This window comes from Oculina patagonica, chromosome 7 (assembly GCF_052425735.1).
Source record: "Oculina patagonica isolate OP01 chromosome 7, crgOcupat, whole genome shotgun sequence".
NCBI lineage: Eukaryota > Metazoa > Cnidaria > Anthozoa > Scleractinia > Oculinidae > Oculina > Oculina patagonica.
This window is the reverse complement of record NC_135764.1, coordinates 3582691-3596402: the sequence shown is the minus strand read 5'-3', so window position 1 is coordinate 3596402 and position 13712 is coordinate 3582691. Positions and strand designations below refer to the sequence as shown.

The following is a 13712-nucleotide window of genomic DNA, read 5'->3' as shown; positions in this document are numbered from 1 at the left end:
CAACCAAATTCTGGGGTTTGCATCCTTGCGTATTGTGACTAACAAGGAAAACCTTTTGTTTCTTACACACGCCTGTCTGTTTGTTAACTCTGCCTTCATAGCTGAAACGGAACATCAAATAGACATGCATGTGGATTTAACTGACTGGATGCCTAGAATCTTGATAAAACTTTCCTAAGCTCCACAAACCGCAACTTTATAATTGTACAACGCGCAATAGGATTGGCTATTGAAGAAACTTTCAAGACTAAATTAGAATATTGAACAGACAAAAACAGTCGGGTGTTTTATTCAAAGTTCACACAGTTCAAGTCGCAAGGCGTAAATCGCAGTGTTTCTAAATAATTTGGCAGCTTTTTGGTCTGCTTTAAGTTCCCACTTTGTCATGAATAGCTGTAAAGGACAAAAATTGGGCCAGAAAAAGGAGGAAGAGTGAGTTATGAGGAGGCCATGAACCAAGCTTTTACTGAGATCTTTCAGAATCTTAGGGTGATTGACGAAGACACTAAAAAGAAAAGAGAGAAAGTGTATCAACAACGAAGGCGAGGAAGTGCTCCTGCTACAATGCTTAAAAAGACGACAGCACTGTTACAGCAACCGAAAAATGAACTTCCCAAATCACTGTCCATGGAGAGAGTTTTGCAGTGTTATGAAGAAGAAAATGTTGAACGGGTTAATTAGCTTAAATTTTGGATTTCTCGACGGTTATCCAGTTTCAACTTTGTGTAAGATGAAGTCCTTAGCTTAAAGAGTGGTCTGGAAGAACTTGTTCACTGTGTTAGAAACGGCGGAAGATCAGTTATTGTTTGACAATTTACGGCAGTACGTGTTTTGAAGGACTGACAACCGAACTGAAACTGATCACCACAAATTAGATCAGTGTTGTGAAATAGATTGATCAATTTAATACAATTTAGAACAGTGTACTGAGTGTAAGACTAGCTTATTTAGTTTATCCTTGATGAGGAGTACAGATATCCTCTGTTTGTTGAAATGGTAAGGCAAAAGCACGAAAAAAAAAAAATTTTTTCCTTTTTAAAAATTTAAAGGGGGAAAAAAACAAAAAAAAAAAAAAAACAAAAAATAACATAAAAAGCGTGTTAAGTTAGAATACAGGCGCAAACTGATTTACAAAAAAAATTAGGTTCAGTTAATTCTCAGCGTCTAGGATTTCAAAGGAATCCTGAAATTCGTGTACGCCTCTAGTGCCTTAAGCGATCCTTCGAGTGCGGAACTAATATTTACTAGTATTTATGAACATTAAAAAGACAAAATCTTGGACGAGATATTACTGGCACCAGGCTAAATTAGTTTATTTATGTCCCACTATTTCAGTGTATTTTGCTATGCGCAAATTCCAAGGCATACCAGCCAGGTCATTTTCAAGTTATTTTTAGCTGAGTACAGCGGAGGGTGTTTGCGTAAAGCCACACAGCGTGTCTTCGACAAGAAAAGCTTTAAAAACGACGATAAAACATGATAAAGATAAAAAGGTTAAACGCCTTTATTTAGTTAGTTCTTGAAACAAAATCGTGTTAGTTTTCATCTCTTGTAATTTTTCATTTGCCTTAAATAATATCCCAGCATACTGTCTAAGCTGACTGTACATTTAGAACTATAGTACGTACGTGTTGGTGCATTTAGTTAATTGCTCTAATTAGCATCAGTAATGATTTTATCACGAGGCTTGTTTGTTTTTGACTCCCTTGTTTCAGACTTAAGTCTGTCTGTAAATATTTGAAAATTGCTTTAGCCATGCTTGACTGGATTTTGAACATACATAGAGTAACGTATGTCTGTAGTGGAATCGATAGAATCATCTTCGGTTCAGCGAATTCGGCTGCTTTTGTTTTCAGCTACAAGGGAAACCTTTTTTGCCAAGGACGGTTTACACGACGAAAAAAGTAACCCTGCCGCAAGAGTCACATTCATGTAGGAGTACTAAGTACTTTCCTCAAGCTAGAATACCTTCACCGGCTCTCATGTAAACGCAACCACAGAGATAGACCCGGCATACTTATGATTACGTGTAAACGAGCCTTAAAATGGCGCCGCGTCTGAAAGTGCCAGAGTGCTGTGCCCGTGCGCGACCTGGACGCTAGAAGGAACGCTAGCGCGGTGGTACTGTTTTCAGGTTCTTATAGTAGTCCCTTTGCATAACCCTGTCACGTGACTCGAGTTTGAAAAACAGTCGTGGTATGAAACTAAAATACAACTCGTTAAGTCACAAGGCTGTTTTGGCCGCGCGAAGCTGACCCTCAATTTTGGGCGCAACTATCCAACTTCGAACGGCTGAAAAAACGATTTTTGCGAACCGTTGGCGAAAAAAAAAGTTTAAAGCTTTTGTTAGTAAGGTTCAAACTTTGTTATTATGCAAAAATATCACATTCGAAAATTTCGTTTCAGTAGTACTTTAGTATTTTAGGTAATTCTATTTATTTTCGTTAATAAAGAGCTCTAAACTTCAAATAAGCAGAGCAAAATTCTTTATTGGCAAAATCACGGCCACATAACAAACAAGGATGATTTTCGAACATTGTAAATGACATTTTCATACAATTGAGATAAACTTAAAAAAGGTCGGGCCGACATTTTTCAAGTTTACCGGAACGCAATCCTTTTAATCTTCTCCAATTTTGCCCATTCATGCCCCTTTTTGGCCTTTCTGTGTTTCTTTTGAGTTCTTTTACAGTTTAACCTGTTCTTGTGGTATTTCAGTTAATTATATGACCATTTGGACAGTGCCGAAATTGCCTAAAATTGCGTGCCATACAGCCACTTTAAGGGTAAATCTTAAAAGAAAAGATTGTATGGAAAGAAGTTTCTTTTAGATGATTCTAAGATGCACCGAGTCAAAAGTTTAAGCGTTAAAAAAAAGTATTCATTTCACCTGCTTTCTCAAAACCAACTGAATCATTTCATATTCGCCATAATGGTCACCAACATCAGAACCAATTATAAAAAAAAACATATTATATATGTTAGTAAGTTGTTCTACATGAAGAGGTTTGTTGTAAAAAAAGAAATGATTCCTCTTCAATATTATAGACGGGTTTTTTCTGCGTATATAACTGGTCTGATATTTGCATGGTGTTAACGGTACACGCTCCAGTAAACGGGAAAATGATTTTGTGAAAGATTCTTGAAAAACGCACAACTAACTTCACTGCATCAGAGTTGCCCCTGCCATGTAAAGTTTAATGGTGGTCGGGAGCGCACATTTAGGGACAGAGTGTACTTTGAAAGAAAAAAATTGCTCAGATAAATTTAACCTTTCATTTGCGTGAACACTATAAATCACCGTAGCCTCATGCGCAGACAATATCTGATGTTTTCTGTGTAGGGGACCACATTAAATATAATGTGATTGGCTATCAAGAGATATCAAGAAGTTAGATGTTACATGCCGACTGCAATATCCCACATACACGCGATCAGCTCAGTGCTGACTTCAGTTTTTATAGTACTTTTCTTTAGTTGTTTCTTTATAAGCAAAGAAGAGTGGTAAAGTACAGCCAAGCGGTTACAAAAACGGAGTGAGTTTTGATAAGGCCATGAATCGGGCTTTCAGTGAGATCTTTCATAATCTCCAAGAGATAGAAGCCGGTACAAAAATTCAAAAAGAGCAAGTGCATCATCAGAGGATAAGCCGAAAGGTCAGTGCTCCTGCAGCTTGGGTACCGCTTAGAGAAGCTGAAGAAACAACAACAGCTTTTGAACAGCCCCAACAAGAAATGAAAAGAAAATTTGCCGTGATAACTACTCCAGCTTTGAAGACCGTGTCTTCGTTGCCGTCCTTGGTCAACATTGAGCAGGTTGATATCGGTTTAAGCTCTGTCGACAAAGTGATTGAAGAAGACTTTGAGAAGCAAATAGAGAACGTAGATCTTCAACCCAGAAGAAGGCGAGTCAGCGCTCCTGTAAAAACACTTATAGAAACCGCTGAGACAACTTTCAAGCAACCGATAAAAGAATTGCGCGGAAGAAAATTTTCTGAAATAAATTCTCCGGCTTTGTCGCCCTTGCCTTCATTGCAGTCCTTGGCGGAAGAGGAGCTCAACATTGACCAAGTTGATATCGGTTTTGATTGCAACGACGATGAGATTGAAAAAGTCTCTAAAAAACAAAAAGAGGATGCAGGCCCTCCGAGAAGAAGACGAGTTAGCGCCCCTGCTAGAACGATGACAGAAACCACAGAAACGACTACAACTTTTAAGCAACTAAGAAAAGATTTTGTTAGAAAAATATCCAGGCCAACACTGCTCCCTGATTTAACTTTGTCAACAATGCCTTGGTTGGAGTGCTTTGAAGAAGAACTGGAGGAGAATTTTGAACCGGTTGAATTTAACTTAAGTTTCCTGGATGATTTAATGAAAGCATAATATCAAATCCGCACAGCAGATGATTGAATAGAACCTTTAAATTTCCATTCTTGGCAACAAATTTTGTTAGGACTAAGCCGGTGCGGACATTTCACCTAAGGAATTTCTTACGTGAAATCCACAATGCGACACATTTTTTTTTTTTTGAGATTAAGCGGTGAACAAAAGCTGAGTACAAGTTAGAGTTTTGATAATAGAGAGCTATAAATATCCAATTAGTTTATTTTTAAAAGTGCGATGCGAAGGACCTTTTGTTAATATATTCTTTGTTTGCATGCTAATAAATTGCAGTGTCATGACCGGGCGATATTCGATCAAGTTCGGGCTCTGCGTGTGGCACACATTGATATCTCACTGTATAATAAATACTTTTGCGTCAATTTTTTTGCCGTCTAATATCAGTTTGCTCTAATATGATTGATCTCCAGTTGGATTTCTTAAGTGCTGTATCTAGGAAAACTGTATAGAACCACTTGTAGAATCATTCCGTTAACATATTGCAACTGTGTCAGATCAGTTCGCTGTATTTTACTGATACTTATTTAGCGCTCCACCTAGAGGGCCTGTTGTACTCTCGCGGTCTGGATTGAGCCGATTTTCTTGGTCTTAAGGAGAAAATAAAAGAAATTTGCGGTCTAGGAAGAAAAAAAGGGTCAAAAATATGGCGGTCTGCGGACTGAACGACCCCCTATAACAGACCCTCCACTCAGCTAATTACTGTAATTAACAATAGTTATGTTTGTCATAAGCCTTGTTTGTTTGTTTGTTTGTTTGTTTGTTTGTCTCAATGTTTGACCGATTATTTGTTTGTATTCTGTCAAAAGTGATGCTTTTCAGGGCAAGACATCTGGCACCCTTTACTCGGGGAATAAACTTTATTGTAAACATTTGATATTTTGCTTATGCCTTGCCTAACTGGTTTTTAAACATATGCTAACAATTCAAAAGGAAAACTCCACATGTTGTACCTTCTCACTGGAATTTATCGAAAAAAATGTGGTTGGAATTCGTCGATTTTGGCGTCACATTGTGACAGAGGCCTGTAACATAAAAATATAACTAGTAAAGTTGAAGACAAGAAAAAAAGAAAAGAAAAAAGTCTTTTTTTCTGTTACCTATTTTTTTTTTCTTTTACGTCTGCGTTGCCCGTTTTTTTCTCCTTGTTTGTTCCTCTCTTCTTGTGTTTGTTCCTCTTTTCTTCTTTTGTCGTCCCTTTCTTCGTGCTGTTTTCTCTTTCTTTTGTTGTGTGTGAGTCAACCTGTGTGAGCAACTGAAAAAAAATAATAATAATAATAAAAAATTAAGAGCAATTAAAAACAGCAATGTCGTGACATTTAAGGATACTAACAAATCAAGAAAAAAAAAACTGAAAAAGGTATGAAGACAAGGTGACCCACAAAGGCACTGGTTACATTGTTTCATCGGCTATCAAAACACCTCGAATTTTCGTCAAAAATACTCCGCTGCGCGTCATATTTTCAACTCTCTTCTCGGTGTTTGGATATCCCGATGAAACACTGTCGCTCGTGTTTGATATATTGCATCAAGAGAAGAACTCAGGGCTTAACGTAACGTGTCTGTTAGTTCCGACGTCCGGTCTTTACCCCCCCCTCAACCAACCCCAACGAGCCCATGAGGACTCTTGAGGCCGGGTCCGGTCTTTACGCTAGACACAAAAAACCGCAGACGCAATTCGTCTGGACGCGGGTTATGCGTTTCCGTTATAAAAGAGGGCAAATATTTTGAGATGCGCTATGCCTTTAGTCAAACGGAAAAAATATCTTTATTCCCTGACTTATTCAGGACCGATTTAATATTAATGTATGTTTTGGCGTTGTTCTGCATGAAAAAACTCATTGTAAAAGGAAATTAGTTCCTGAACGTACATGTGAATGAGTTCAGTTTCCATACGCTCCAGTGAACGATGAAATTGAAAGATAATCGAAAATACCGGCTCAACTCGCTTGACTTAAGACTCGACTACTCACGTTTCGGAGAGGGTGTACTTGAAAAGAACAAAAATAACGTGAGAAAATTTAAAATATTGGCACGAACGATGTAAATCGTGACTCTTGTAGGCGTGCTACGCATGATGGGATTGGCTGTCCAGAAACATCGGAACACATAATTATGCCGGGGGCTCTATCCTTTATATGTGCTCAATAATTTTCTCCGAAGTTCATTTCGTAAGTAACAAGGCGTGCAGCTGAACGTTTGGAAATATTTCGTGTGTGTTTTGGAACAATACTTTACTTTTGGTCGCGGTCCCGTCGTTTATCATGACTAGCGGAAAAGGACGGCAAGCTCGAGTTAAGAGAGAAGTGAATTATGAAGAGGCTATGAATCAAGCTTTTAGCGAAATCTTTCAGAATCTCAAAATGATTAAAGAAGACACTAAAAAGCAAAGAGAGAAGGTGGCTCTTCAGAGAAGAAGGAGAGTTAGCGCTCCTGCTGCCTCAACAACGAAAACAACTTCACAGCAACCGAAGATTGAACCTGTAAGAAAATTGTCCGCACCAACCCCTTCCTCAACTTTGTCAACTGCGCACTGGGTTTTGCAGTGTTTTGAGGAGGAGGCGGAGGGCTTAGAAACTATTGATTTCAACCGTGTCCTGGAAGACAGAACGAAAATATAGAATGACGTCCGTATGTTGCAAGAAGAACCTTAGAACTGGCCATCTTGGTAAAGGACGTAAAGGATTCAGTCCGGACACTTCAAAGGTCCATAAATCTGTGGTCTTACACCGAACGATTTTTGACGTGAAAACCACAGATTGGTTCAAGATTAATTAACATACTATAACAACAAACATTCAATTTTGAGGCTTGTAAATATCGTTTTTGCTTGTCAAAAAACACATGTAAGAGTCGGGACAATTCTCTGCTTCAGTGGATGTTGCAATGTCATGGCTTGCGATAAGCGATTGAATAGGGGCACCGCGTGTGGCATACACTAAGTTGATTTATGGCTGTATAACAAATATATTTGAGCTGAATTTATGCTGAGCGATGCTCAATTTGTTTGAATAGCATTGTTCTCTTTGAATTTCGCACTGAGGATTTGAGAAAAGTAGGAACTAAGGTTCTGTGTTAAACCACTTGTTATATCACTCAGTTATGTTTGTATCATAAGTTCACAAATTATCACGCCGGTTTATAAGCCCTCGAGATAAATGAAATATACTTAATAACAAAACATCAAATAAAGTGATTAAAGTACGTATTGCTACAGCTTTATATGTTTGTTGTCGGTTTCTCGCTGACTGTTTACCGCGCGGGCGTGCAATGATCCACGTCTCTTTTTAAATATCCAGAGAGGGCGGGGATGGGGGGGGGGGGGGGACGGAGGCTGTTTCATTTAGGTGCACAGAGATAAAAAAAAAAAAAATAAACTTCATGAAAAAATTAAAACAAAAGTCAGGTAAAAATACGTAATGCTACAGCTTTACACGTTTGGTGCCGGTTTCTTCCTGATTATATACCGCGCGGGCATGCAATAATCCACGTGTCTCCTACGGCAGAGGCACGCATATCTTACTGGAGTGAAACTGTTTGAAAACAAAACCAACGAAGCTTGTCAAAAGACAAAAGCTCATTCTTTACCGGAATGTCTAAGTTTAAGTCCTTGAATAATGTTGTCGGAACTACGTTTTTTTTCTGTCTGGTGATTAAAATCTGTTGTCGGTATAGTTCTTTGTTCATTGTTAAATACCTTCAGGATCTAATAAGCACTCGTTTTTACTGCATTGCCCTTGCCTCCAGGGCTATAGGAACTTTATTTCAAGGTCAAGTCCATGGAAAGTGAAGCCCCGGGATGGACTCCTATACGACAGTGAAGGAAGTTATGGGGACCTCCCACCTCCCTTGGGGAATCAAGGGGAACACATTAATTTATTTCAAGGGAACAAGGGATATTTTTTTTGGTTTATTTTGAGGAAACAAAGCATACCTTTACTATTAATGGGAACTTCGATGAATAAGAATTTTTAGGGATCCAGAAAGCGTGCATCCCCTCCCTGGGAGGTCCTTGGTGATCGTAGTACCTTTTAGCGAGGAAAGGGGGGGAGAGAGACTCCTTAATACGTTTGTTGTAGAAATTTCAGTGTTCATATTTTCATGTACTCTCGTTTTTTGTTGTTACGTAAACAAAGATGACCATCGCTGGCAGTCAATGTGTAGCCGTCCACTGTACAAAAGCTCGTGTATCGATCATCTTCACGGCGAGGAGAAATTCGCCATACCGTAGAATTCCGGTTATAAGCCCTGGGCTTATACAACTTCGTAAGGGGTTTTGGGTGGGCTTATAAGCGGAGGGGCTTATATCCGGAATGGCTTATAAGCGGAATGGAAAAATCGTTTCGAAAAGAGCTACGGGAGTGTTGATCGAAATACGTTTTAAGTTTAAAACGCACGATAATCAAAGCAACATTTAGCCCTGTTCAGTACTGTCATCCGGTAGAGGGGGGCTTATATCCGGGGGGGGGGGCTTATAATCGGATGTATTTTTTTGTTTCCAGGTAGATGGGCCTATAACATGGGGGGCTTATAAGTGGGGGTGCTTATAACCGGAATTTTACGGTATACGGAAAATGATGGCGGCTGTACATTTTACCACAATACCTTGCAACCGCCGCTTCCAAATTACCAAGGGAAACACCCCGCTGGGAATGCGATTAACTCAAACAGTTGGGACTTAGACCATTGTCGTCCCAAGAGCCGCATGTCCCTCTTAGCCTCATAGCCTTTGCACGAAAAACGGGTGGCTCTGGAGACACATGATTTTATTGCCAAATCAGTCAAATCAACAATCGACCGTTTCGAAATCCCTTTATTATAAGAGATTTTAAAACAGTATACCTAATTGGCTAGATTTTAACTGATAGCCTTTGTCAAAATGAATGCCGGTCCCTCCCCCCTCTCCCCCCCCCCCACCCGTCACCTCCTCAGATTGCGGGATCCAGTGGTGGCGGGGTGGGGCGGCGTCAAAATCTACCCTATCAGGTTATGTGTCCCCAGAGCCCCCTATTTCTCGTGCAAAGGCCCAACTGGCTAATAGGGACAAGCGGCTCTGGGACGAGAACGGACGTAAGCACAACTGAGCATTCTCCGGCGTACCTCTAGTCTTCGTTCCTTCTGCGCACGCTTGAAGGGAAGGAAGACCCTGGGTACGCGGATGACCACTGAGCAGAGTATTACTATAAATTAGTTTATCGATAGTTTTATGTTCAATAGAGGTCCCCGCAAGTCTTTAAAAAGAGACATGAATTACGTCACTCTTTTCAGAGAAACGAGTTTAATCACATCCAGATTTTAAATGAAATCGTCCAACATCTTGGTCTTCAAAGCACTGCAAAGCCCACCGCAATAAGAACTTTAGTGAGACGAAGCTAAAACAATTACTAGTGCTGGCCATCTTCTTTAGTCATCTTCGATACAGAAAACCCGACGAACTGACCGAGCCTTTGGGGAACTGAGGCGAGGGTGGAAACATTCTTTCTCCGTTCCATTTCCTCCGCGGTCCGCTTCCCACGCTGATTTTTGCTTCGCGCGCTTTTCCACAATAGAGTCTCTGTTCACAGGTTGCTGAATAGCTGACGAAGTTGAAGCAGCTGCTGGCGGTGTCGAAATAGTTCTTTCGAGTTTCTTTCTCGGTTGTTTAAAAGTTCTTGCCGTTTCTCTAAGCATTGTAGCAGGAGCACTTCCTCTTCTTCGCTGTAGATCTAATTTTTCTCTTTGCTTTTTAGCGCCCTCATCAATCACTTTGAGATTCTGAAAGATCTCAGTAAAAGCTTGTTCCATAGCCTCTTCAAATTTCACTCCATTCTTGTGATTCTTGTGTGGACTCTTCCATTGTTTAGTGCCATTCATTTTAAATTCTGCAACAACAAAAAATCGACCGAAATATTTACCAAAAATTGAGCTCTACACCTTCCAACATGAACTATGAACTTCAGAGAGCCTAGGGATTTTGCGTGTGATGTATTATTAATGTTTTTTCCAGAGCCAATCACATCATGCGCAGCCCGTTTTGAAAGCTGGTCACGGATTTCAGCGTTCATAAAATTTTCCCAGTGAGTCACGAATTTGTTTTATCGCAGACTACACCCTTACTAAAACTAGAACTAAAATTTTACACTTAATGCGATGGAATAAATTCTATAGCAATTTTTAGAGGAAAGCTTGTGTCCAAGAAATAAAGATATTGTATTTCTGACAAATTCAGTCGTGAGGTTTCTTTAGTTACCTGTTCAATGAAGCATATACAGGTTGCGGTTTCTGCTTCTATGGAATAAAAGCTTCTTTGTGACAAAATCTGAAAGGATTAAAGTTTCCTTTTAAAATATTTCACGGAGAACAAAACTACACGGCTAACTAATTTAACATCACCGAGTATAATTTTGTTTATTGCGAGCATATTCCGGTTCGCGGGATTTTTGGGACCATTCCCAGTAACGCCGAGGAGAACTTGGCGTGGAGTCAAATTGATATTTCCTAAAGGTTTTACCAATGAAAGTTGACAATGTCAAGACAGACTAAGTTCGATAAACAAATGTATGCCACTAGCACTTGCTTCCAAGGAAATTTACATTCCTTAAATTTTATCCATAAGAATAATCTCACGCCAGGTATCTTTGATTAAAAGGCGGGAATATTTCGTTAATTAAATTTTGCTAGCTCTATACACGAGTGTTCGAAGGTCTGCATGTTCTCTTATAGCAAGAGAAATACATTTTCTTTTGGTGATAGTGAGTTTGTTACTGACTGGTGGGTAAAAGGACTAATCTGTGACTAAGTTTTGTCAAATTTGACGCAGCTCGGTTGTGATCCTTTCGCTGATTTTTGATGAAGGATTGGCTATGTCTTGAGGGTTTAAAGTTTCAGAATTGGGAGGGTTATTTTCAAAGGGGAGGGTGGATAATTGTGGGAATTTTATGGTGTAGCGACCAAATTAAGATTGCTAGTATACCTGTCTTTCCCTCCCCTCCCACTCCCACACAGGCATGTCACGCGCTACATTTCTGTTGTAAGTGGGAGTGGGGGGGGGGGGGTGGTGGTCAGGAGACCCCTGCTATTATGATGTATCTCAAGTGGTTTCATTTATTGCTCTATTTCTCTCACGTGCATGTAATTGGCACCGGCAAAAAAACACATGTTTGTTCTCCAAAGTTATTAACATATGGTCAGTGGTTCATATATTTCGTAGCGTGCCGGTTTTATGACATTACAAAGTGAAGTTAAGATGAGCCAGTGAAAAAGTACTTTCAACTTTCAAGAGACACTGAAAAGTCTGAAAAGAAAAAAAAACTTACAGGAGAGCCGGTTGATTTTAAAAAATTACTGAAGCGAATCAAGTGCTCCTTATAATAATTACACCACGAAACGTAAACCACAGCAACCTCATAAAAGATTTAACACGAGTTCAATAAAGAAAACTAACAAAGTACTAACAAAAAATTCGGTGACTAAAAAAATTGGCATTTCGATTACAAAAAGGTTCTGCTGGCAGCCCAGTTTTTTTTTGCAAATGACTTGCACCTTGGTTTGTTTTAATTATTTAAAGTTTATAATCACTTAAAATGTTAAACATGGCGCTGTCTTTTTTGATGTTTCGCAATGCCGCGTAAAAGGGTCATACATGTTAAGGCCACAAATCTGACATACACAGATAATATCATAGTTATAAACTATTTAATCCCATTTATAATTTGTCCGAGATATTTTCTTATTTATTTAACCCTAATGTCATTTCAGTTCTTCTAAATCCCCACAACGCAGCAGATAATATTTTGGGTCATTTACTCCAGTCAATAAAGCTTTAATGAATTTTCCATTATATTATACATTAATATATATTCCAGAAAATATACTTCTTTTAGGTCAAGTCACTCTATTTTTATCTATTTACAATCAGTGCTGTTTCCAGAATGATTTACTCGGCTGGAAAGACTGCAGTTAACTCTAATCTGCCCTCTGGCGTTTTAGCGTGCGTGAGCTCAAGCACGAGCAAACCCTTTTGTTATTAAACGCCTGGCGATTTGAAAATATTTCCTTTCCCTAATATTTCTAATTCTTGTGAACTCCAAAGAGAAAAATCCTATTCAAACAAAACAACTTGTCTGAAATAACTTCAATTAAACTGTCTTCAACTTTTCAATGATGATAAGTTATCGCAGGGATATAAAAGCCATATACAGCAGCTTTGATAACATCTATTGATGTTCGTAGAGTTATTTACATTGCTTTCGCACTGAAAGAATTAACAAAGTTCTCTGGTAAGGTTTCGCCTGTATTAAACTCGTGAATGAGAAATTTAGGTCCTACCAAGAGTTCATACGACTGAACATGGGGTTTCGTGACTTGGTGAGTTTTCACTTTAATCCCTCGAAACTAATGTGCAAAGCCCACACCGAATCGTCATCAGTGAATAATGTTTTATCTTGCAAGGACAAGACATGCACCCAGTTCGAAAATTCAAGTCTATCTGAATCACCCACAAATTCCTCAATAATTGTTCAGGAAGCCAAAACTTGAATCAGCCACTCCAACGTCTTCCTCTTCTTCAAAACACTGCAATACCCAATGCATGGTCGACAAAGTCACCGAAGTCGCAGCCGGTAGGGTTGAAGACAATTTTCTGTCAAGTTCTTTTTTCGGTTGTTTAAAAGTTGCTGTTGTTTCTCTAAGCGCTGTAGCGGGAGCACTCACTCTCCTTCGCCCAAGACTCGCTTTCTCTCTTTGCTTTCTAGTGTCCTCTTGAATCTCCTTGAGATTTTGAAAGATTTCACTCAATGCCTGGTTCATGGCTTCCTCATAACTGACTCCTTTTTTGCAACGGTGTTGATGTCCTTTGCCATTCTCCATTGCAAATTGCGCAACTAAGGCAGCGATGGTTTTCGTCTTCGAAGTTGAACAGCAGAAGCTATGCTCTGAACGAGGTCTTGTTTATAGTAAACGTGTCTAACTGCATTGCGTGTTGTACTGTTGTTTTACAGTCTTCAACAGCCAATCACAATAATACAACACGCCTCGATGCACTTTTCACAAAAGGTCCAAAGTCACGGATTAATTGTGGCGTTCATGTTGATTAAACGTGTTCATCGTAAACAACGCCATGCCTAACACGTGACCTCGACTGGAAAACTTAGTCATTCCGCTTTGAGCTAATGTAGTTATGTCTATTGTAGTATTGTTATAACTTTGCTCGTTAATCTCAGTTGAAACAATTATATAGCGTCCAATTGTGGCGTTCGTTTTAAAAAATCTTGCTCTCACCAGCTGTGATCTTCTGGACAAGAGAACCCTTTGCTAAGAAAGTCACAGTTCCAAGTT

The 13712-nt window shown here is 39.3% G+C and overlaps 1 protein-coding gene across 2 annotated transcripts in view; it reads right to left on the bottom strand.

Moving 5' to 3' along the window:
* Positions 1-9670: 9670 nt before the first annotated feature.
* The window catches only part of LOC144660223 (uncharacterized), a 28514-nt gene continuing 24472 nt past the window's right edge, over positions 9671-13712 (bottom strand). The window contains exons 1-2 of one of the 2 annotated variants that reach the window (XM_078520825.1): positions 10627-10698; positions 9671-10258 (exon numbers count right to left, since the gene is read on the bottom strand). In XM_078520825.1, coding sequence (XP_078376951.1) covers positions 9801-10250 — 450 coding nt within the window. In that variant the 5' untranslated portion in view covers positions 10251-10258; positions 10627-10698 and the 3' untranslated portion in view covers positions 9671-9800. Of the gene's footprint in view, positions 10259-10626; positions 10699-13712 lie in introns of those variants that run through there. The other variant, XM_078520826.1, reaches the window with a different exon arrangement.